Here is a 26,756-nt window from a genome sequence, read left to right on the forward strand (position 1 = left end):
AATAATTTAACTGTTGAGTTGCACCCCGCTTTGCAGCATTTTAAAGGGAGAAAAAATGCCAGATAAAAGCGGAAAAAAACACACCATCCTTAAAAATACTTAAATACTATGTTTTCTTTTTAATTTAGAAAAAAAGTAACCAGAACAATTTCATGTTAATTTCAGGTCCTTAGTTTTTTTGCCACAGCTAGTGGCAATTAAATAGTTTGGCAGCACTTTTAAACTTTCACACAAATCTGAGTTAATCAGAATAAATAACGGCAAAAATAAATACAAATAACTGTTCATCAGACCCCTGTTTTGAGCATGTGTGGTACCTTGCCTTCAACTCCCCACAAGACACATTACTCGAATACAGATAATATTACATTTGATTTAGATGGTATCTGACTATCTTCAACCAGATTTGTTTTCAACGAATACTAATTTACTCCACACACAAACTCCATTATAATTTGATTTTCAATCTTAGGTCGTTTCAAAATGTTACATCTTTTACAGTCCCCCACCCTGTCTTTACATGCATGATATAAAATCACTTGGGTCCCCGGTGAGTGGATCCAGAAACACCAGGGTCCTTCAGTATGAACAGTGCTCGAGTTTTCACCCGCATTTTGAGGGGAGGGTGAATGAAATCAATATAAATACTAAACAATTGAATAAAATTGCATTGATCAATGCTTTAAAGGTAATTGTGAGTTACTATTTAAAACACCCTGAAACACTGCCTGTGTTTGACACGGACAAGCTCGTAACAAAACAACTTTAAAGACTACCAAATAAAAAACTTAAAATTAAATAAAAAAATTATCACAGGGATGAAAAAAAAGAGTTGCTACATTTGTCTATGATATTGGAGTGGCTAAAAACACTTGAGTGTAGACTAAATACAAAAAGTCAACCAAATGGATACAAATTGGATGGAAACACACTGGAGGCACCATGTGACATTTCTTCTTTTAAAAGCAGTACTGTTCTTTTGTTTCTTCTTTTTTTAGCGGTGGTTTAGGTTGTGCTTCTGTTATTTTAAGGAGAGGCTTTTTTTTCTATTGGAGTGTATAATTACTGCTTACTTAAACTTGTGCGAGGGAAAACAGGTACTGATGTGAAATTTGCAGCCTTTAATCACAGCCACCTAATGGTCGCTTCTGATAGGGGATCAAATAATAATTTCTAAGAGATTATTAATTAATTGATTAGTGGTTCCTACTTAAGCAAAGTTAATCAAGTCATCTGTTTAGAATACAGAATTGGTCACTTCTTACACCCTGTTTGAATATTAATAATAAAAAGAAAATACCTCAAGTTAAAAAGTCGTTTACAAATGCACTTGGGTGGAAGTAACTTATCAAGAAGTAGGTGGTTGTTGATCACTGAACATTAGTTACAGGAAGGTCCTTAAGCCAAACAGTTTGATTGGAAATTACTCTTGAGGTAATGTACAGAACAACTCCCCCTTTATACGAAATACTTTGGTCCAGTAACTGGCTTTACAACCCAATATGTGATGAGTCTCTGGGCACGATCCATTCTTTGGTGTGGGGGCGGGATGAAATACGCCAAAAATGGTGCATCTCAAGGGGCGGTCGCTGTGGCAACTCACTGACAGTTCCTCCACGCAGCACTTATGGTGTAGACTCGGGGCATCCACAAGAAAATTAAACTAAAAGATGGACGCAAAACTCTTGGTGACCTGCAACCCCGATTTCTCCATTAATCACCGGCGCAAGTCAGCTCAGAATTGTTTTTTTTTCTTCTCAGCGTTGAGCAAATCTTTGATCAGTGAGCTCCCCCATGATTTGGCTCACCCAACTACAGTAATCTCGTCATTCTTTAATAAATTAAAAATAACTCTCCGGCACGTTGGTTGAGTCATCGTCAAATTGCCTGATTAAAGTCCGCAGTAAATGGCAGCACTTAGTTTTTTTTTTTCTTCTTAAAAAAAAAATGTTATAAGGTAGCACCAACCCTTGAGAGGGGGATCAAGCAGACATCCTTCCATGCGATGAACTTTTTCAAAGTCCCAGCAGCTTGGTGGTCGAAGATAAACGAATGTGTTCATCAGATTTTCTTGTGTTCACGGCCGGCCGATAAGACGGTCAATGGTTCACTGGTACAAGATGTATCTCTTGACCATGGTTGGCAGTGGGAGTTGGTAAATGTCCTCAAGGTGCTCTTTACCGACGGCAAGGCGAATTTCTCTCCGACACAGATCCTGCAGAGGGAGGGGCGAGGCTGTGGAAATACAAAGAACAGGAATATCGGTCAATCATTTTGTTTACGTGACAGATGTGCTTAGATAAATACATGAATTAAGAGTTTCTTTTTTTGTAAATCCAGCATTTCTTTTTTAATGTAACCACAACATTTGACCTTTGTGCAGTTGCGCACATGTATCATCCGTAAAAAGGCAACAAAGAACGGTAAAAAAGAAATTTGAGAGCAAAAAGTGCACATCACTCCTCTCATGAGCCGTAGGGGAAAAAACAACCACATGAATGTTTGTGACGTTGCAATGATTTCAGTTCACATGTTTCCCACTCGCTGCCAGCCTCAAAAACAGAGCAACATTTCCAAGTGGGGATTGCCTATTATTGCCTAATTTTTGTATGCTCATCTTTGGTCGATGAGTGCCACATCGGACAAAAAAGGAAACCAGGTCGCTCTCTCTCCCTTCGGTACCAAACCCTTCCGAAGGGTTCGCATTGCACTTTCCCGCCTGCGCCCCCCCCCTCCCCCCTGCGTCCTATTTCCCAGACTACATTCATGACGCCGGCAGTCATTCTACACAAATTGAAATGCGGAGAGAGAAAAGACTTTTTAACCAGAACAGGAAACTCTCAGGGAAGTTACGCACGCTCATGATGAAACTCTGTGGGGAGGCAACGGCGACAATGTTGGAATGGACTCAACTGTTTGCCCATCATCATCACAATTTTGCATGGATGTCGCCAATAATCTTTTAATTGAATAGTGCTACTTGGTGACTTAAAATTTTCTAGATGGTTGGGGGGGGGATTTGTAACTCACAAGTAGAATCAATTCTGGAGATAATCCAGTGTGGGTTTTTTTTTCCTGTGCTGTTTTATAGATCTTTTTAAGTGATTAATGTTTGTTTGCTATTTCCTGTTCGTTTACTTTGTTTGTGCCACTTCGTCTTGGTCCTTTGCCAGACCACCTGAAAAGATTCACAGGGCATAAGATCCCACACACGAGAAGTTCTCACCCAGTCTTAAAAAGAAGCCTTTTCTTTCCCAATTTTCTCAGCCTTCCACAAAACCCCAGCTGACAACAAGAGGTTAATAACCCTACAATCCCCCCATGTAAACACAGTCCAGCCTTCTCCGAAAAAAATCAATTTACCCCTGAAAGTTGCTTCACATTCACACCAAGTCACACAAAGCACTTCCAACCTTGGGTATGTTTCTTAAAGAAGGAATTAGTCCCTACTAGAAGGAAACCCAGTACCTCTTTCAGAGAACAGGAGAGGAACACAACCTGTGTGTTTATAGTTTTACCTTGGGGGGGGACCAAGGACAGAACTGTTATGCTGGGTCCCAAGGACTTAGAGTAAGCACGTACACACTGGACATGTCCTCATAAATGGTCACATGTCTAAAACACAGTGGTAACACCAATGATAACCCCTCATGCTTGAAGACAAAGCCTTTGTGTGTGCCTGTTCATGCCCCCCCCCCCCACCCCCAACACACAACACACACTATAGTTCCCACTGTTTTGTATCTTTAAAAGGGGTCCCAAAACTCTTGTGTTTGCGCTTTGTCTTTTGTTGTTTCAGGCATTGTTACAGTTAAGTTGTTTGTTTGGATTTATAAAATGTTGTTCACAAGTTTTCAGAGTAGCTTTATGCAAGTATTGGAAGAGCTTTTTTAGAGCTGTGTGAGGCCACACAATGGTGGTTTATCAGGAACAGATGGTCATCAGATAATCTATGAAAACACTGATGGTGAGAAGAATTCATTGTTGCCCATTTCCTCATACAAATTGTTCATCTGCCAACTGTATCACAGGCTTTCAATTTCACATTTAACCATTTCCACCACGTGTTCCTTTTGATTTTAGGTTTAATTAAAGATAAATCTTCACAGACGACAAGTTAAAAGAAAAAAATGCTAAAACTCCTCTATTTTTCTAATCTAAGACAAGCAATTAAGGAACAAAATTTGAAAAACTTACGTTCAAGCCCTCCAAGGTATTTCACAGAGATTTCACAGTGTCCCCAGACAGCGCTAACAACAGGGAACAAACGCTTGCCTTTCAGTCCACGGAATGCGACGCCAAGGAATTGTCCGTTTGCGATGAAACTTAGCGTTCCCTCGTCCATGTCTAGTACCATGAGGAATTTGTCCGGCACAGGGAAGTTGTCAGAGTTTGGCAGGAGTGGATACGACATGCCGGACTTGTGCTTGGCATCGTGGAAGATCTTCTTCCGGCATATGTCCCATCCCCACGACTCTGCATTGCTACCGACTAATGACTGGTACCCGACACAATGAAGTGGAGCGTTCGCTGTGGCCACTCCGACGACGGCGTGGGTACCTCGTTGTCTCGTATTCCAATAAACTTCAAAAACATGTAGTCCTCTTGTGAATCCCACCTTCCCTCGTATACAATCCGTGCTCTGCGCTACAGGGTGTCTGTGGAAGGTCACGGGGTCATCCTCCTTCACAAATATATTCAGCGACCGGTCCTCTTCGTTCCAGGCGTATTTGTACTGGAGTTCCTTGTCCGCCGGGGGCATGTCCAGCAACGTATCTAGCCTGTTTGGTTTGACCAGATCGCCGCTGTAGATGAGTTCTCTCTGTGTGATTTTATTTGAGGGTTCTCTGGCAATTTGCTTCATTCCGCCGGACAATTTCTGCCCCATGACCATCGACCGACTCATGCAATTTCCCGCCGTATTGGCTGCTAGGAACGTACCACTCCGGTGATCCAGGACGTACGGTGTGTAGGTTACACACGCCAGTAGAAACCCGACACTTTGATTTCCTTTTTTCTTTATGCAGTATCCAGGAACAGCTAGTATTTTAGTGATCCTCACTCGATGCTGTCAGCTTCACATATGAAGTCATACACTGGATACCCGGCACTTTATAAACAGCAGCTTATTGTTGTCGGTGACTAGTCAGTGTTGGTGACGTCACTCACAGGGTCTGCACCAAGGATAACGGAGAAGAAAAGAAAACAGTCAATACACTATCAGGACTGACTGACCAGTAAACAAATTGACCATGCACTATAACCTTGGTGCTTTACCATGCACAGGTATTGGTCGTTAATCCACCTGATTAATTAAGTACGCAAGTAAACTATGAAGCAAGGACAACAACAAAGTAAATCCACTAGGTCACAAGTTTGAAAGGTCAGGCGCTGATGTAGTAAACAACTTTTAATCCTGTTTGTCAACAAGTAAACAATTGTTTACACTCGAAAAGCTTCCTAGGGGGGGGGCAGTGAACCATGGACTCCCACGGTCTCTCCCACAGTACAAAGAAGAACCTTTGTGGATGTAAAATGATCATCATACTCAGTCTAAAATAACCCACATTCAATCCTGATGACGTTAATATCTAACAAAAAGCGCAAGGTATCGAGTTCGCGTCACAAATGGTAGCTTCTTAATACTGGTCATCTGTCCATTCTTAGATTTTGTTGAACCAGGAAGATTTGAACGAGGACTATTTATCAGACAATCAAGGCTGGGTCAATAGATAAGTCTCTGTTAATAACACAACCCACATCCTCTTTTCCTCCTCAACAAGACAAAACGAGAAGAGAAAGCACTTTGGGGATTTCTATAAAAAGGCCAGAGGGTTTAGAGGGGGAAAAACCGAGAATCGGGAAGACATTTTGAGGAGGAAATGTAGTTCCCTCATCAGAGATTAGGGGACATTATTGCTAAGAGGAAAAATGTTGGCTGGCTGTTACTCACAGACCATGAATATCCATTTTGGCAGGAACTTAAGGATCCTGTTGGGAGGAGAGGTCCAGGGGGTGGTTGGAAGGGAATACAGGAAGTGAGATCTTATTTGGGGGATTTCACCTTGCCACTGAAGGTCCCCAAACAAAGGAATGGGATTATGACCTTCTGGGGATTTACTCCAGAGTTGAAGAACAATGGTTGCACTATAAATCATCACCAAAAGGCCAGGGACACAAAGAATATCTTTAACTCATTCTTTACAGTTAGTTTTTCAATCTTGGTATCTAAAAATAGTAATACCACTGACCATGGCGTGAGCCAATGGGAGATTCGGTTCAAGAATGGATAAAATATATAAAATGATGGATGGGAAACAGTTTTAGAATAGATTTAAGCATAATTTGATCAAAGAAGAATGAGGTGCAGAAGTATACAATGCTATACAATAATGTTTAGACTGACTTTCTGTACTGATATCTTTCTGACATCTTTCCTTTGACACTTTTTAAAAGCATGAAGACAAAGAAATGTCACTGAAACATAATAACAGGGAAGAAACATGTTGCTGTTTTGATAATTATTGTATCTTTGATGTCATTATGTGTGTGCGTCACACTTTATGGTTGCATAACGAGTGAGTTATGCCGTCCTTTGTATATGGCTTAAGTTATTGTTACTAAAGGGGGTGTTTTTAAAGACAAAACACAGGGTGAGTTATCACCGCAAAAGAAAGTTGATAAGTTTTAATCTAATTTTTAAGATATTGTACCTTTCTTCATAGAGATAATTATATACAAAACGTTGTCGAAAAAAAGGAAAAAAACACCATTTGAATACATAAAACACCTTTGATTGTTTTAATTGCAGAAATCCAAATAAGTTAAGAGCATGTCTGCCAAAATATTGATCAAATCAGTTGTGTTCGGTAGTTTTCACTTGAACTGAATCACCGAACTTCATAAAACTTTCACAGGTTGGTTATTACATGGTGTGTTCAGTGAAAACTAGAAAAATTAAATAAGCTCTTCCAAAAACAGATGACATAATGCAATGCAGTGTACATTTTCAGCAGAATTGACGCACTGCCAATATTATAAGCCATGTTTGAATAAGGTCCGGTACCATGAATTGCTTAGTCACAATATTGACCACTTCGCATTGAATTCCTCGGTCTAGAGCTTCGTCACACAGTTCCAGGATTTCAGTTACGTAAGAGACGGTAAACACCCAGACACGATTCCAATTAAACTACGTGTATGGTGTATCATGGCGCAATAGTACCAGGCATTGCCCATTGTGGAAGTTGCTATAATGTAAAACCTTTCCCTTTGAAGGATCCATAGTGATTGTTGTTAAGCTTGCCTTTGGCACGTAGCAATGGGTTTGGGTTCAATCCGAAGTCGTTTCAGAATTCATGCTCTTGTCAAAATTAAAGGTAAGATTATACTTTAGTAACGTAGGTGAAAAGAAATTAAGTAATTTTTATCTGAAGTACGTACTTGTAATAGAGATTGTAATGGCAATACCGCCCTCAAGTAGGCTGCCCTCAATACGACCACAGATGGGGTTACTACTTGCTCCTTGCTAAACGGGATGAATTCAACGATGAAAATACCGTGGCAGTTTTATGCCGGTTTTTCAACAATAGATCTATTGTTGAAAAAAAACACAAAAAAAACTGTCCCGATATTTTCACTGTATGCAACTGAAACTGTAGCCTAAAAAGTGACTTCGATTGTATTGTTCTTTATTATTTTGCTTATTAATCATCATTAGTTTCAATCCACCAAATGATGATCCTACAAATTTACCTTTAATAATACACACTGGCCTTTTCCATGAATTGCAAAATTCCATCAAAGCATAGAGGTAGAAATCAGAGCAAGGATGTGTTTATGGTGACGCTTTTTTGTATATGTGTACTTAACATCCTGTTTGAATTGTGTTTCCACGAATGACATTCATTCAAAATCTGCTCATCTAATCTCTTATTTATTAGGATCCTCTGAAAGTTAGGATTGGTTGAGCTGACCATGGTTTTGTGTGTTCAATTAGGCCAAGTACAAAAAGAAACATCCCCGCCCGCTTCCTTTTTAGAGGCGCCTCTTTTTATACTTTGTTAATGATAAAAAAAAAAAAAATGATTTTTTTTTATAAATGAAAAAAAGGGATATATTTTTACGGTTTCATCAAGAAAATACTTTACTTAAAAAAATGTGCGGGCAGTCATTAAAAAAAAAGGGTCTTCTTCCTTCTTCCTTCCCCCCCTTTTTTTTTTTTTAAATATGTTTTGTTTTGTTCAATGTCTTGTCCAGCATGTTTCATTTTTTTATTGTGAGTTTGAACAGTAAAAAAAAACAATGGATTTTTGAAATTTTAAAAAGAATGGTGGCCATCTAGAAAATCAAAAATCAAAAGCCCCTCCTCCTCCCCTTATTTTTAGAAACCCTGATGCTAAACATGTTTCTTTATTTACACGGCCTTAAGGCTACATGAAGTTACAAACCCTACAAAAAGAGGAGAAAATAAAAAGAAAAACCATGAACAATTTTCAGCATATAGGGTCCCTAAACTCATTCTCCTTATTTTTGGTTGTAAAATGTAACAACCAAAATCAACAAAAACGTCTTTCAGACTAACTGATGATTTCTTGTGATTTCAACCAAGACATGTACTCCAACAAACTTCCCTTTCAACTTCGGAGAGCAATTCGTCTCAAATCAAATCTACATTGACAGCACTCACCATTTCATTTATAAATAAAAACAGGTGAAAGAAAAAAATAAAATATCAAATTTACCCTGACAAAACGCCATCCCTGAAGTTCCCACATAATTAACAAAAGGATTGCCCGTTGGCGTGCAACTATACAACCGAACAATGCATGCTGCATGCCTCGCACGAGTAGCAATAATACGTAAACAGTCACACAAGACTAACTCCCACCCATGGTAACCAAGAATAGAGAAAAATATACCCGTTGAAAAATCAATTGCTGGAATGAATATTCGTTTACGCTTATTTGTAGGCACACCCTATGAAGTATGAGAAAAGGGCATACATAGTACAATGGATGGGTTCTGCTAACTGCCTCGGCTACTACAGGGTTGTGTAAGCCTTTCTGGGGGCACAACAAACGGTTTCAACCCTCAAAGAGGAAACAAGGAACAAAGGAATCCCTAAATGCGCCCCCACAGGCAAATACTGGACATTCTTGGAGCATTTTTACGGTTTGTTTTATTAGGTCATTTTAGCCCCATTTTACACCCACACTCAAAACTACACAGCCATTCTTTGCTAGTAGTGCAATGAACCTAGTAAAATATGATATTGCAAAAATTATTTTTGTAATAAAAAAACAATGTGTTGTGAATCGAAGCAGTAAACTGTGAGTCAACATTTCTGGAAATGTTAAGTCTGTTTGTTTTGGATTTTAGTTGAAATGGATGATTAATTACCTGTGAAATTCTTCAACAATACGATCATGATGTTTACAGGGCCTTAGTGATTTCACAGTAAACAAAACTTTTGTAGCCTAAAAAACCTTTAAAAAACAAAAACAACATTCTTTCTTTTTTATATTAGATTGATTGAGCTTGTGAAGCCTAGAATTTCAAATTTTACAAAGTGGGGTTAATTCTTAGAAACTAGGGAAATGGTTTATTAATTTTTCTATTTGAAAACAAGTCAGTACACCATTGTGTAGTGTGTCTAGCAAGGCACTGGGAAACACAGTGCTGCCAACTGTGAAAACTTTCATGCGAGAATTTATTGCCTTTTTAGTGTATCAAAAAACAAAATTGTATCTCTTAATGTTTTTTGTGTGTAATTTTTAACATTTTTTTATTTCTATGAATCTCTGTATTTTAAACTCAGTTCAGCTTGTAGTGCGATGTTTGAACGTGTTTTAATAAACCAATAATAATTAAACAAAAATAATAAAAATGTAATGTTAGCTTTTCATTGATATACACCCGGAAAAGAACAATTGATGGTTTCTTTTTGATGACAATTAAATGTTATCAGATAAAAGATACCACTTTCTATCAATTATGAAAAGGCAATATAATTACATTGAACACAAGATAAATCGTAACTGAAACACTTACGTAAGTGTATACTTTCACTTACTGACATTAAATTAATTATCTTTGTGTCATGCTTTGCATTTGAAAATGCTGAACAAAAACAAACACTTTTGCTTACTGACCTTCGATCGAATTGGTCAATTTGAAATGGTATGAAATCAATAACAACAATAAATAACAACAAAAAAGCTTACCGTCTCCACTCGTAACTAGTACGTCACAGAAAAACACCACATCTCAAACATGACACTACGACACACAACTTCAGCAACAATTTATTGCGTCGGTCTACTCAGTTAAACAATTTTCTCTTGTAAAGCAGAGTTAAATGCTACACAAATTGTTTCACTTGCTCCTCCAAAACCAGGATTTCCTACTCAATCAGCATTCAGTGTGCACAAAATAAGTACGGTCTAAATTTCTTGCTATGCAAAATTGCCGAACGAAATCGTTCCGTGCGACTATAGCCACACTGTACTCGGGGAATACCAAACAACCACTACTGGTACATTAGGTATGTATAAAAAATGAGGATCGTAGGAGGAGGACCCCAGTGAGTCAGTGCCTACACACATACAACACCAATGAATCATAACGCAAGGATGACTGTAGCATTACACACACACACACACACGGGTTCAGGGCACCACTCCTACATATAGTCTCCCCCACCACTATTATAGATCTGGTTGGGTTTTTAAAGATCGTTTAAAAAAAAATTATTGATAGCATGGGTGATTCATAGATAAATAAGCACTAGCCTTGGTGATTAGTGGAATTTAATTGGGTAGAACATATGTTCGCTCTTACACGGACACGATACTGGTTGCACTATGCATGGAGCAATACACTATGCAAACCATAAGTATGATATCGCAAAAACACACACAATGTGTCATCGGATAATTTTACAATCCATTTCATTTTACAATCCATTTCATTTTATCACTGACAATTATTTCAAAGAACTTGTCTAATATATTCATATTTTGATGACAGCTTGTAATCATATAATTTATATACATGCAGATATTTTTTTTGTTTGATCAAATTAAATATAAATAGGTATTTTTAGAGAAATCACTATAGTCTATAGAGTTGCAATGACAAGTATTGTTTTAGGGAACAAATAGGGCCTACTTGTTTAGCTTGATGTTGTGTTCTTATAAGCATCACACATCTTTGTGATGTTTAGAAAACAAATGCTGGTGCTCTCTTATCAATCATGACCTAAATTCAGCCTACATAGATAATGACAAAAACAGCACTGCATAATAATAACTAACTTCCAAAGAACCAACAGCGACTGGGATTACCACATAAATTAACGACTTTGACAAACAAAGAAAACGGTTTGATGAGAAAGTTTATGCCCACAGTACCTGCATCTTCAAACGCAAAGTGATCCCATATTGCAGAGATTGATGAAGCCACAACCTTATAAATAGATTGTAACTTCACAGGGGCAACGAAGGCGATTGCCTCCATGCCCCCAGTACCTGCATCTTCAAACACAAAGTGATCCCATATTGCAGAGATTGATGAAGCCAAAACCTTATAAATAGATTGTAACTTCACAGGGGCAACGAAGGCGATTGCCTCCATGCCCCCTGATCATTGCCTTGGTGCCCTTCAAATGCTCAGACAGTAGAAATGTACAATTTCCTCATAGGGTGCCCCTTACCAAGGAGAAAATGCCTTGGTGCCCTTGCCCTTTCAAAAACAAGGCATACAAATACAGGCCTGCTGTAATCAACCATCTGCTAGGATAGAAGTAGACGAGACTCAAGTCAAACCAGTGTGTTCTACATTACAGTACACTAAACATAGAATCGCCACGATGAATGTTATGTATACCCCAACCATGCAGTTATGTGCTGGTAATCTCTTCAGCAGACTCAATTGTGGCATTTAAATTCTGAATTCTTTTTTACTACTTGTATGTTCCGAGTCAACATCATCAACCAAAGGGCCTGTTTGAGCATAGAGAAGCCTTTGTCTATGGCTTGAGGCAGAAGACATTCCTCTTGAACTACTTCATTTGCAATCCAGAATGTTACCAAACAAGTCGAACCAAAAACTTGCATAATACCCATGTCTGATAATACTGTATTTTGTAACAATCCATATGACTCTCAGTACGCCCTACCAGTTCTGTATTTGTTACTCAATGGATTATTGTCCACATAATTTTTGGAAACCAATAATAATAAGGAATAATAAGGAAAATTTATATTGCACATGTATCCACCTAATAAGGTGCTCAAAGCGCATGAAAAGAAGAAAACAGAAACAAATCAACAGAAGGAAGAGGGAACATCAGGAAAACAAAAGAAATAAACTACTGAAAAGCTGTTTGATACATATGAAATTTTAATTTGTCTTTAAAAGTGTCCACGGTGCCACTATCCCGAATGAATGATTTCCCTTGCGTTGAAGAACAAATAGCCTTAGCCTTCACAAAATGTATCAGCCGCAACTCAAAAATCATCATTTGCGACTCAATAATATTAGCATTCAGTCTGCACAGAGTATAAGTTCAGTCTGAATTTGTTGCTATGGAAAATTCCCTGACAAAATTGTTCACTGGAAACAAAGAAAGACTACATCATGCAATACGCATGCATGATTGTTCAGTATCAATAATAAACAGTACTGCCTGCATATTCTGCTCAATGTACACAGATACCCAACACAGCATTAAACCTGACTCAACTGGACCAGCTGCTTCTCAGTATTACATGACCAAATAAGTACACCAATCTGCAGGTAGACTTGTTGTAAACCCACAAAACAAATAAAACCTATTTCGTTTTGTGTTACCCAATGCCCCTTATTTTTGACCGCGCGGGGGCGCTATAAATAGTATTTTGATCACGTCCGGGGGTACACGCGATTCGCCCTGCACAAATTAATAGGCGTTCTGTCACTTTTGTTGCGCCATAGTTTCAATTTGCTTTAGAGGTGGATTATAACGGCTCCTTTTAAAGTCTTATTGTCTGTGATGGATTAGATGTCTGTGGTTATAATGTGTTCCAATCTTTAAAAACTGTTTTGCGTATGAATGAATATACCCCCGGAAGTGATTGAGAGCGCCCTCACGCGGTCAAAAATATGGCCCATTGAGAATTTCAGACCGAGTGTGTTGCCGATTTCAGGGATACTGCGCTTCTACAGCTGATTTGAATAATTCAGCATGGTTCCATAATAAAGGAAACCACACACATATATCATGGAGCAGTGTCCTTTTTCATTTTTTTTTTCCCAATTCAGAATTTCAAAGGTCATGCAGTCCTTTGTTTAGGCATCTCTTTCTCCTACATCCATGTACAGGAGCTAATTAGAACAAAACAGCATCCAAACACACGTACTGGTACGTACATGTACTGGTACGTACATGTAGGCCTAAACTCTTCACCAAATCTCTGAGCCATACTTTCAGGACAATAAGTTTCTTCCTTTCATTTTGATTTCTTGATGACGGAGAAAGTTCACATCCCTGGAAATCTTCACCCATACTGGGAAAGTCCTTTTCTTGTTTAGCTTCAAGTCACGTTAGTTCTTTTTTCAATCCTTAATAGGAGCGTTCAATCTTCCTTAAGGTGGGGTTGGCGCGACTGCGACTGGATAGCTAGCGAGACTTAACCCACTACAGACCTTCCTTCGGAGAACGAGTCTCTATACTTGATAACATACTCTCTCGAGTATAAACACAGAGGGCAATCAGATAAGCGTAACTAGGGAAATCACGTAAGACGCCCACATATCTAAGTGTCTGCTGAGGGAGGATGATGTAGTTGAGTGATCATACCAAACATGGTCAACTCTATTTTTATGTCCTCAGGGTTCACACCAAACAAAAGAAATTAGGCATTGTTTCATTCATGTTTTTTGTTTAAGTCACAAAAGAAAAAACAGTAGCTGTGAGAAGCGATTACAATGTTTCATGTTTTTTAAATTAAAATATTTATATATAGGGCATCCACTTAAGGAGTACAATGTAAAGTGGGGCATAGCCCACAATGGTATCATAACTATCTTGTTCAAAGAAGAAAAAGAACAGAAAAAAAGAGCAGCTTATTTGAAATTCATGAACAAATCTTTGACCTCGTTTGTATCGTTATGAGGGATGTTTTGAGCGCGCATGAAATAAACATTATTTAGGCCTATATGTTTACACGAGGATGGTGTTCAGTTATTGAAACTTAAAAACTGGCAAAAGATAAATCTGACCTGTTGTTTGTGTTTGAGTCAAGATTTATTTACTTGTTTTCTAACTATTTGTTTTTGAACTTATTTAATCAGGGACCCCATCAGTGATTCCAATGTTCTTTCAAGTTGGGTAACCCAGACATACAAAAAGAAATCAGAGGATCATGTTTCGTCGAAAGAATGCAACAATCAGAAACCTGCTGTATGAAAAGTTACTTCGTGCCTACACCATGAAATCTCCAAGGAATTCCATTTGAATGTTACTTGAATTATTCATCAATATCCTTTAAAGTCAACAACACCACATGACTTTTCTCATCAATCGTCCGCCAACATTCTAAATTATATTCCACCTGGATGGATGAGGTACCGAGCTATGAAACATTAGGGCAAGCTAAAAACAGAAACCAAAACCTCTGTAATCGATGTATTTTTATACTTGAGTTCCTTGGCAACAACAGATGGATGAAGGAAGGACAAATTATACATGAAATATTAGGGCATAAACCAAAACCAAAACCAAAACCTATATCGATGTATTTTCAGATGAAAGAAGAACAATACTAAATTAATATCATGAAAATATGGAAACATAATGTATAATTATGACAAACCAGACTGCTAACTCAGCAAAAAATGAAAGGCCTCTAATACAAACAAACAATTATGGCAGAAACTAAAATTGATGCATTTGTTAAATGAAAATTAGTATTTTGGAAACACAAATTTAAAGACAAATTAATATTTCTAACTCAGGAAATGGTTATTTTAAATTTAAACGGGAAAATTTGATCAAGAAAGACACAATTCAGGGCAAACATCAAACAAAGAAATTTCTCGGCAATGGTGTTGAAATGTATGCAGCATTGTTCAGATTGAGTGTGGGCTAGCTACCCACTTCCTGCCACAAAAATGTGCAAGGTGCTTCATAGGGCACAAGAGTGACTGTACTGTACACCCATATGGCAGGCAACACACCTGTGTTAATACATTAACAGACCCCGTCTATAACAAAGAAACCTCATATATGCCCATAGACTTGTACATGGAAGGCAGACTCTAGCCGGCCTGGCTCTCTGTACATGAACTAGAACAAAGACAAAGAAGCAAAATACTCACTGGTTCTAAAAATCCCACATTGGAGGCTGATGATGTCGATGGTTTTCACTTGCGATTCAGTTAAAAAAATCCTTGGATGTTGGCACGACGACTTCGCTTGAGAAGAGAGAGTTCTGTAGTCAGCGTTAGAAAATTTTCACCGGTTTCTTCTACACAAAGGCTTCCCTCTCTGTTCACCGAATGAGAGTGTGAGTCAACTGAGGATCACCACAACATAGAGTTCCCCTTTTTATCCTGCAAGATGGAATGGACCATTGACCTCTACCCTGTGGTGAACTCACTTCCTGTCCTCTAAAACACATGACTGAATATTGATCTCGCTTGCTTCAGCACAGCTTGATCTTGCATTGTCTCTGCAGTAGGGTTACACTTATGACATCACAGCCACCCCAAGGCAATACCACTCAAGGACACCCCTAGTGCTGAAGTCCCATTGACCAAACAAAAGCTGTTGATTTGCTCCATGCCACACTGAGTTCATTCATAAACTCACACTGCTATAGCTCATTATTATACAGATCGGCCGTTCCATTTTGAGTATAGAGGGGTGTTAAGTGTAAAGCTGTGTGTGGGTGTGTAATGTTGTTCTGAGAAATAGAGTGATGTCACAATAACCAATAGAGGCATTCTTGGGTAACTAAAGTACATCTGTTGGTGGCTTATTAAAGACGTGCTGGTTTACCGAGAACTACATTATTCATGTATTAATCTGTTTAAACAATCCAACCTACATAAAATTATGCAAAACGAACAGGGGGGTTTGCGCCTGTGACTAAACGCTACAATTCAATAAGACGTGACACACGTTCATCCTGTGCGTAGACCGCACTGTCCATTGAACCACTGACTAATCATCGTTTGAAGGGGGTTAGTAATAGACGCAGTATGATCATACGCATCGCGATTTTTGACAGAGGGAGGGCTTCAGCGTTCTTTGTCAAACCTGTTTTGAACAAGGGCAACCTACCCTACATCTATATTTTTAATGGTGATAACAGATCAAAAGCAATTTTATTTTCATGCAATAACTGCAATAAGGTAACATACTATTAATTTATTTTTACCCTAGCTCCATGTTTACCCGATGTGTGACAAGCACTGTATTCTCAGTGCTACTGTAAGGGAAAAATACAATAGGGACCATGCTTTGATTAAAATCTACTTGATGAATGAAAACGTTCAAAAAATGATCTTCGTGGTATTTTTTTTCAAAATTGTATCCCTAAATAAACGTTCAAATAAAAATAACTTCATTCTTGAAAGAAGTGTGCACACTTTGTGTGATGATAAACTTCCAGACTATTCATTTATAATGACTGTATGTTATATTTGTCTCCATTTTTTGTATTTCAAAACAAAATCTCATTTGAAGTTTTGTATAATTATTTCAAACCTTTAATTTTCCACCCATCTTTCATAAAACAATTTCCCATAAACTCATTCTATAAACTTGGCCACATGTTGAACTTTTTATCTGCTAAGTTAAAAAAAAAAAACTTCTAACCAAAATGGTCAGTTGGGTAGGAATTCTAATTTAATTTCTACCTCCATGGTCGATCAGCAGGCTATACAAACACACTACATTATTGCCCTTACTGCAAGAGTCAACTTATTTGATTAGTTTTGTTACCGAGTTGAAAAGTTGGAGGTCAGCTCATAGGCTGGAAGCCAGTTGGGAATTGATCACCTCTGGCTGAAGGCAGGCAGGACTGTACTACCTTGACCGGAAGGTAGTAATGCAGCCTATTGGTTAATACAGCATGGTTGAAGGCAGACCCAATGTAGCCTTGACCACTACATATGCAGGTAATGATATACAACAATGGCATTAGTAGCACCACAACATGACTGAATACTGACCGGTGCTGACCGTTCACAATGCCATGGACATACTACAATGACAATCCAATCTACTTTTCAGCCTTGAGTCCGAGTGTCACAATGCAAATGACATCAACTGGTCAGTTTTACTTAATCCCTCACAGTCCACATCGGTCACACAGTTCGGCTTCAAGGTTTCTATCAATCATATAACAAGGAGGTAATAGAGTCAAGGAAGAAATCATTGACAAAGTAAATATTTCTAACAAGTAAATTCTTGGTAATGAACAGGTCTCTTGCAACACAATTGTGAATAATAATATTAATCCATTATCATACCAGGATGTGGGTTAATGTAATAATAGGGCAATAAAGAAACATAAGGGCCGTCTACCTGTAAACAAAATCCAAGTTTCAAGTACCTGTACGTCACAACTGTCTGTTAAATAACAATAGCCGCTGCATATGTAAGTGAACTTTGAGACCTTAAAATCTCTCGAACAATCAGGCACACTGGATTTGTCCGGACTTTTTTTCTTCTTTTCATTCTAGAACTTGAACAAAGGGCCTTTATAGTTATTATGAAGAACTGTTTACTCGTTACAGAAATCCTCCTAATTCTAATTTTAGTCTACCTTGCAAAAAAATGGTTAATTGGTCTGACGTTTCGACCCTAGCAGAGTCTTTCTCTAAAGCTATTAAATGACAACACAACAAAAATGGACAGATAACTGTGTGAAACAACATCCCCTTCTAGAGTACTTTGTAACCAGAAGGGGATGGGGCCCCCGTTACTGAATTCTTTAGACATAATGTGGGGTTGAACAAAGAAAAGACTGACTATAGAGCGGGACATAAACAAATAATATTTTACCATTCAAGTTTGAAGGCACTGGACACTATTTGGTAGGGCCTAATAAATTACTCAAAATATTTGTTAGCATAAAAACTTACTAGCTATGGGTATTGAGAGTGAAATAGACACAACTACCACTGTTTCATAACTGCCTTTGTGCTCGATCTTGAATGTTAATTGTTTGTGTTTTCTTTGTCGATTAAAAAAGTTGGCATTGCCTGAAGAAATTACCTCTTTCTAAAAAACTATGTTACTTCAGAGGGATCGCCATTTCTCACAATGTTTTATAGTTTAAATTACGATCAACACCTCACCGTTGCTCGTTACCAAATAAGTTTAAATTTTGAGTGAGATTACCAATAAGTGTCCAGTGCCTTTAAAGGCGTTTTCTGACCACCAGATGATGTGAATACTAATTGACGCGAAGGTTTTCTATACCCTCCCACCATCCCTGTATTGGCTTAGTTCAACATCAATAAAAAGCAATTAGGTCTCATCACCATTATCACCACAAGACATTCTCTTTGTTTCAATATGCACCACCTGTATACTGAGATCTGTTGATAAAGGATGAACACTCACTCCCTGCTTTCTATGGAACCTGTTGACATTGTTTATGTCAGCCAGGCTAGGGCAGTACAAAATTAGGTACAATAATAGCAGTGGCCCATTGTCATGAGCATGGGGGGGGGGGGGTCTACGCATAAATTTGCATCAGGAATGAAAATGATCCAAAAGTGAAACAGCTGATTGAACAATGACTTATGATCTGTAGCTGTTGCATTGACAGTCGCCCGACAGTGGAAAAGGTTCCGATTCAAAATAATTCGGATGTGACGCTCGTATATTATCTGTAGAAGAAAACAAAATTACAAGAGAGGATTTTTTTATAATTCATGTTTTATATTCTTTTTTGTTTTTCATCTATAGTGCGGCTGCCATGGCATGCCCTGGAGTAGTTCTTTGGGGGAATTTGACACATCATTATCTTGACATTTCTTGTTAAAATTTATCAAAATACCATGGACGAACTAGAAAATACATTTTATTTTTTAACAAGGCTGACCCCTTAGCCCACCTTGTTGGGCTGTTATGACTCTTTTTATCTGTCTTATCACAGGCGCCATTTACACTAAGATATATCCATACAACTAGGCATTAGTGCCAATTAAAGGATAGCAGAGGATTTCTGTTACAAATACACTCATTTCTAAAACCCTTAGAATTGCTAATGTTTTTTTCTGGTCAAAATTACCCTTTTTTCCAAGTACAATTTGGCATCCCACAGAACAAACAGCCTAATGAATACAGTATACTTTACAGGGTTTTCTTGGGTTTTAAGTTTCACCCAAGCAGTTAGCGCTATTAAAACTCCTACAAGATTACCATTGGGTGCATGTTTTAGTGAAGACTACAAAGGCTTCGTTCTCTATGGCATCAATTGCATATCTCTCAGGGGGGGGGGGGGTTACTCCATTTTCTGAAATCGTGTTGCCCTCACTTTTCCCAACAATAAAATGCACAACTGGAAAGATAGAAATCTCGAGAGGGAGGGGTACGTCACATTATATCAACTTTGCTTAAATGTCACAAAATGTCATGGGTGTACTGTATACACAAAGGCGCTTAATAAAAAACCCACTGCTAACAGTAATATGTAAAACGCATTGCTATAATGGTGATGTTTCTGAGGAAACATAACCACACATTTACTGAACCACTCAAAAATAACTTCATAATCAGGTGGAAAAAAAAATATTCAAAAGAGAATCCACAGTGTGTTGTTTTTCACTTCAAACAAATAACATATGATATTCCGCGCATTCTCTTTGGTTTTAACAGAGGTCCCCTAGCCAAACGCCAGTTTAAAGGCAGTGGACACTATTGGTAATTGTCAAAGACTAGCCTTCACAGTTGATGTATCTCAACATAAGCATAAAATAACAAACCTGTGAAAATTTGAGCTCAATCGGTCATCGAAGTTGCGAGATATGAATGAAATAAAAAACACCCTTGTCACACGAAGTTGTGTGCTTTCAGATGCTTGATTTCAAGACCTCAAATTCTAAACTTGAGGTCTCGAAATCAAATTCGTGGAAAATTACTTCTTTCTCGAAAACTATGGCACTTCAGAGGGAGCCATTTCTCACAATGTTTTATACCATCAACCTCTCCCCATTACACGTCACCAAGAAAGGTTTTATGCTAATAATTATTTTGAGAAATTACCACTGCCTTTAAACACCAGAGGACCAGTCAGAACTCACTCCTATCCAACTGACAAGGTCAGCTATACAAGAAGAAGCCCCGTTTCATTTGAAATATAAATCTCTAAAAAGACGACTGACCAGTCAGTGAAATGACAAGATAACTGGTCCTGCTGGCCAGTTAAAAAAAAACAATTAAGGGCAAATGCTGATTTAAAAGTCAATTCAAAATCAGTGGCTGTGGCTGTTGATCACCACATAAAACATGAACTAAGGCGTAAGCTGCCCTTAGCAACATCATTAACAACAGACGCAGCCAAAACAAAGCATGGACTGCCCTTAGCAACAGCATACGCAACTAGAAACAGCCGCAGCAACAGCCGCATCCAAAACAATAACATGTACTAAAACATATAGGCTGCCCTTAACAACAGCCGAAGCAACAGCCGCAGCCACCAGTCTGGACTTGGCTTTACTCACATGTGCATGTAGCATTTCAAGCAAACACTGTTTCAAAGAACCTTGAAAATTAAAGGAAACCACTAGATTATTATAACATTATGCCAACAAAAAACGTTTGTGGGAAAAATGACAATCAAGGAAATTGCTAACAGTTGTTTCCCTAAAATAAAATAATGTGGTAGAAACTCCGTCTAGCTGACTTCCCCGTTATTATTTAACATGTTCTCTAACAACAGAGTACCACTTCAATAACTGACTATCGGGTAGTCAATGAAAAACATTGGGACCAAAAGAGCAGGTTGGGAAATTTCAATTTTATACATCATTCCAGGGTCCCATTCGTGAGAAACTTCTAATCTACAATCCCGGCCAAAATGCTAGGGGCACTGTGAAACTAAAACATGCCCTCTCCCTCATTCATTTGAAATATGGACCAGTGAAAAGGGTGATGAACCAGGGAAATGACAAATTAACTGGTCCATAATGTCACTAAAAACATTAAGGGCAAACCCTGATGAGCACCCATCCAGGGTTACCTTTTTAGGGGGTTTGTGGAAACTGCTGTGGATGTCCTCAAGAAGTTTTTCACAAATATATTTAAAAAAAACCTTATATACCATAGGACTGCAAGTTTTTTTTACCCAAAACGTGCCCATAGATTCGGTATCCTTGACGCAGCTACGTGCACATCCCTCAGTATCGAATAAGATTATTTGAAGAATCAATAGTCTTCCATCAATGACAATCTTATGGGTAAATAAAAAGCACGAGCTACAGGTCAAATAACGGGCAATGACTACCTCCTGACAGTCCCGACAGAGTTCAGCAGATGCTGTCATATTAAGCGGAACAACACTTCAAAGTCCATGGATTTTGTGGGTCAACCGTATGTTAACATTCTTTAAAGAAGGCACTGTCATACTATTAGTAAGTACTCAAAATAATTATTAACATAAAAATTTACTTGGCGAAGAATAGTGATTGTAAGCAGAGCCATGAAGTTGGGCCCAGATGGCTACGCTATCACTGGCATTACTTGTTGGGGGATCACCAACAGCCAGTCAAAACAAATAATCATCATCCCATTTTGACAGGCTGACCAGATAAAGTAATTGCAAGAGATACTACTTGATCTTGTGACCTTGTTTTATCAGACAATGACAACACTGATAATGGAATGGATGTGGATTTATTTAAAGATATCACTGATATCACCGGTGACACCAATTGTATCCTTATTTCAAGGGCTGCTTATAATGTTACACTAAGTGCCTGCGTTTAAAGGGCGTGGACACTATTGGTAATTACTCAAAATAATTATTACCATAAAACCTTTCTTGATTACGAGTAATGGGGAGAGGTTCATAGTATAAAACATTGTGAGAAACAGCTCCCTCTGAAGTGACATAGTTTTTGAGAAAGAAGTAGTTTTCCACGAATTTGATTTCAAGACCTCAGAATTAGAATTTGAGGTCTCGAAATCAATGCATTTGGAAGCACACAAACTTTGTGTAACAAGGGTGTTTTTTTTCTATCAGTATCATTATAATCTCGCCACCTCGACGACCGATTGAGCCACAATTTTCACAGGTTTGTTATTTTATGCACATGTTGAGATACACCAAGTGAGAAGACTGGTCTTTGACAATTGCCAAAAGTGTCCAGTGTCTTTAAGAATATGTTACACATAGTGCCTGCGTTTAAAGCTTGTATGCCAACAGGCTTTGGATACTTTTCACCATGCGTCTCTACTCCAAGCTACATAACACAATAAAAGGCTATGCATTTAAACATGGCCTTTTGATCACCCAATCAGAACGGATAAACTTTCTGGGGTATTTATGAATGTGCTCCAAATAGAATGGATAGACTTGGAATTACACAGAGGGCAACAGAGGGCAACAGAGGACAGCCTCTGTTGCCCCTGGTCATGGGATGGCCTTGGTGCCCCGTTAGAAGTTTCCCATAGACTTTCACATGGAAGTGCCCCTTGCAAAATTGAAAGTGGCCTTGTCCTTTCAGAGATCAAATTCAAAGCCCACAGGAGGCCCCATAATTTTGTCATGGAAGTCCGCACCTTGGTGCCAAGTCCACTACAATAGGACTGGTGCCGACAATGCATTAATCATCAACATAAGCTGTGACCACGTTAGATGATCACTCCTGATCAGCTTCACACTGTTATATTCCTAAGAAAAATTTGAGTCATCACCACCACCACAGCAATCAATTATCCACTAAACAGGACAATCATGGCGGAGGTAACCAGACACAATCAAGAGGGATTCCAAAGGTTGATGACCTTTACAGATCGCTGCTGGCATTCATACAAGTACAGATGTGCAGTACAATAAAGTCTGAACCGAATCAATGGTGGAAAGAAACATATATTCCATGTTGAAATGTATTGTGTCTTCAATGAGTTTGAGCTGGGCCCAATGCAGGCCTCGAAAATGATCGGTTGTTTTTGGATACTGAGCGCTAGTCTTGGTGCAAGACATTTCTCGTTGTTGGCCGCGCTGTGTGTAAAAGAAAAAACGAGAAACGTCTGGCACCAAGACTACGCGCTAGAAAGGATCCGAAAACTGTCCACTTAGTCATAACAATGCAACACACGGACCAGAGCTCAAGCATGTCAGAAAACAGATAAGTTTTACAGTGTTTCTTACTTTATTATGTCTACTCTTTTAACCAAAAAGGCATTTATGAATGGGAATAAAAGAGTAGTGACTCATTCTTTAACTGTCGTTTAAAACCTTGCACACATGGGGTCGTTGCCATGCTATAAATCACACAGCAACGACCCTGCCAGTTTTAAACGGCCATTTAAGAACTACCCTTTTATTCCCTTATTTAAAAATTGAGGAATTTATTTTTTACCCACTTCAAATTTAGAAATTGATTTAGCCTAGATGCCACTAAAGTAATTTTTTCTGCCCAGGAGAAAAAAATCAAATAAAATCGAGATTCAAACTTTGAGGCATAAAAACTGAAAATGCTATTTAATACTGTCGAAAACTGCTCTACTTATAACCCAGTAAGCTTTTATTGCCATTAAGTTGAGGAGTAGTTACCAAACGTACCTTCCCTTCAGCTTACATGTCAAAATGACAAGCAAGCCTATCAATCTTTGATACAAGAGAAGCGACAAAATATGAATATTTAATTGCAAGCCATTTTACAATGTACATGTACACAGTGATGTATGGACTGATATTAAACAATGCTTTAAAAAATATTGCATTCACATAATTTGTCTCTTAAACATTTCATCAGCATAAGTTATTGCAGAAAACCAATTCAGTAAGAAAATCAAAAAGATGTAATTAAATTTTTTTTTTGTTTAAATGAATAAAATAAATATTTATTGGTAGTTATTAGTCTTTATACAAGATATTTTGTGGTGTTGTTATAATTAGAGTTTTTTTTTTTTTTGGGGGGGGGGGTTAATTTATGTAGCCTTCTATAAAATAACTCTGCTGGGGTCAGAGCGTCAGGCCATGAAATACTTTTTGCAATTAACGTATTTGTTAGCATTGAAAAAAAGTGCTCATTTTACACCGTCAATAACAAAACATACAACACAACAATGCATTGCTAATTACGTATCCACTGTGACAGATTTAACCGTTGACGTTAGAGCGTATCCCAAGGCTGTGCACGCACAGTGTACGAGGCACACAACAGTACACATTGATCAATGTCTGTTATACATGGCGACTGTAGTTGAGGACCATGTCTTTGGGATCACCAACAGACAATGAATGCAACCAGATGATGCATCGTTTGTGACGTAGGTGGATGGATGATGTGTACAGAGCAAGCCATGACGAAATACACTACAGGCAATGCGCTGTCGTTGCTATTATGAGGCCAAATGAAAATAAGAACACGTTTAGCATCCTCGCCAGCTTCCTTTTTACAGGCCGTTTCCTTTTTTTACACATTTTTTGAACAACATTTTTCTTTTATGAATAACGAGGATAAATTTTAACGATCTCAGACGAAAACATTAATTTTTGTAATACAGCCAAGTAGTGCTGTTTGTGTTTTAAAATGTGTTGTCGGGCGACCTTCCTTTTTTCAAAAAGGGAGGATGCTAAACAAGTTTTTTTTTCTTTTCTAAATAGACATTATACATTCAGTCTCTGGGTGACACTTCAAATTATTGATGATTCACCGTTTTTATCAAACTTAAATTGTTATGATGTGTTTTAAAAGCCTAAGGGATAAAGATGATGTATTTTCTGGTCATCATGTCCTCAAGCCGACGAAAATCTATTTTTAGTTTCTCATCACCACATGATGAAATTTCGTCATTCATAAGGGGGCCTACTTTATCATGCAGTTAAAGTTGTCTAAATTCCTGGTTACATATCATCCAGGAATTCAAAACATTGGTTGTTTGTGTAGCCTATCCAAACAAAAATTAGGGAAAACAAGGACTTAACGAGAGAAATCTGTTGTTTTTTATGGACTTGTTTAGAATTATATTGGCGATTTCATTCACACATAATGAACAACAAACAATTTCAATGTGGATTTCTGAGGTAAATTTCTTCAGTTCTGTTTATATACTAACATTTCTTCAGTTGTTACTATATAAAAGCGAAGGCTAGTATGAACCGCAGATGATAAACAATTTTTTTTAAAGAGTGCAGGGCCCCAGTTACTGCAAAAAAAATCTTGAATGATTTGATGCAAACGGCCCCAGCATGCTCTGAATAATAATGGCGGTGGAAATTACAGTGACATGCTTGCTGTTCCTTGCTCTTAGTTGCAATAACGTAACCCTCCTGCCGTCGTCGGCAGACATTATCGCAACTACCTTGCTCTATGCTTGGCCTAAGTAAGAACACAGAGGCATGCTAATGTAATATTAAAACTGGCATTTGGAACAAAAGAACAAAATATAAAGCAGTTTAAAGAAAGGCTGACCTACATTTTAAGTGTTTACATTTATACACACATCTAAAATGTAGTAGTACTCAGTAGCCGGGTAGGTAGGCCTAATTGTAGACCTAGTTAACTGGGCCGCTGTACTCCTTTTATCAAAATTTTGACATTCTCTGTCGTGCTAGTAATAGTATGACAGATAGGCCCTATTAGATAATGTCAAAATTTCGAAAAAAGGAATACAGCGCCCCAGTTACTGGGTCTACCCTAATTGTAGTTGCGATACAGAACCCTCCGTTATCGCAACTAGCCTCCGGCTACGCCGTCGGCAGGAGGGTTAACTTTATTGCAACTAGCCTAATTGAATAATATTTTTAATAACTCCCGTTTGCTTTGTAACTTTCTGACTCATTGAGTGCAAAAAATACATGTAAATCAGAAATCGGACTTAAGTAGAACTAGAAGAATATGCCATCAGTGTGTAATGCACTACATGCAGCCTAGACCAAGTAACTGGCTGGGGCGCTGTTCTCCTTTTTTTTGCTTCGAAATTTGTCATTATCGATCAGACGAATTTTGATAAAAAAGGAGTACAGCGACCCAGTTACTGGATCTAACTGCAGCCCATGACTAAAATACCTAGGCCTACCTATGACCGAAGTACTAACTGCTGTATAAATATTCTTCACTGTACATCCATTTAAAAAAAACATCAACAAAACAATAAAAACAATAAATTGTCAAAAATTCTGAAAACAACATACCATTTTTGAGCAGAATTCGACCCTTCCCTTGACGACATGAGGCGGCAAGCTCTCCTCCCTCGGCTACACAAAGCTACAACAAGTACAAACTCCTCATTTTGGTGTCAAATTGCAGTTGAAATGTCAGCAAAAGTGACTCATTTCTAGTACTACTGTACTATTTTAGCAGCTAGCTTTCACTGTAAACGAAAGTATCGCACGTGTGAGTCATAAAATTTGGTTTTAAAGTTTTCCCTCTCGGTTGACGCTGGTTCCAACGAGCCCCTCTTGACTTACCGTTTCTTGGGTGGGGATACCAGCAGCCGAGGGTGAAATAAATGGTGGGCGTGGTAAGTCCAAAGAGGAGGACGTCATGGGTAGAAAGAACTTGATCGCGGATGAGAGTGG

At 38.2% G+C, this 26,756-nt stretch overlaps 1 protein-coding gene across 2 annotated transcripts; it reads right to left on the bottom strand.

Moving 5' to 3' along the window:
- Positions 1–1,571: 1,571 nt before the first annotated feature.
- LOC117302216 (protein gustavus-like) lies at positions 1,572–26,696 on the bottom strand. 2 transcript variants are annotated; one of them, XM_033786043.1, is made up of 4 exons: positions 26,646–26,696; positions 26,370–26,548; positions 4,198–5,174; positions 1,572–2,235 (listed from the first exon to the last, which is right to left on the bottom strand). In XM_033786043.1, the coding sequence occupies exons 3-4, from the start codon at positions 4,904–4,906 to the stop codon at positions 2,108–2,110; spliced, it is 837 nt and encodes a 278-aa protein (XP_033641934.1). In that variant the 5' UTR covers positions 4,907–5,174; positions 26,370–26,548; positions 26,646–26,696; the 3' UTR covers positions 1,572–2,107. The 2 variants fall into 2 exon arrangements, with proteins under 2 accessions (XP_033641934.1, XP_033641933.1); XM_033786042.1 differs by lacking the exons at positions 26,370–26,548; positions 26,646–26,696 and adding an exon at positions 15,364–15,644.
- Between the last annotated feature and the right edge of the window lie 60 nt (positions 26,697–26,756).

This window comes from Asterias rubens, chromosome 18, assembly GCF_902459465.1.
Source record: "Asterias rubens chromosome 18, eAstRub1.3, whole genome shotgun sequence".
Lineage (NCBI taxonomy): Eukaryota > Metazoa > Echinodermata > Asteroidea > Forcipulatida > Asteriidae > Asterias > Asterias rubens.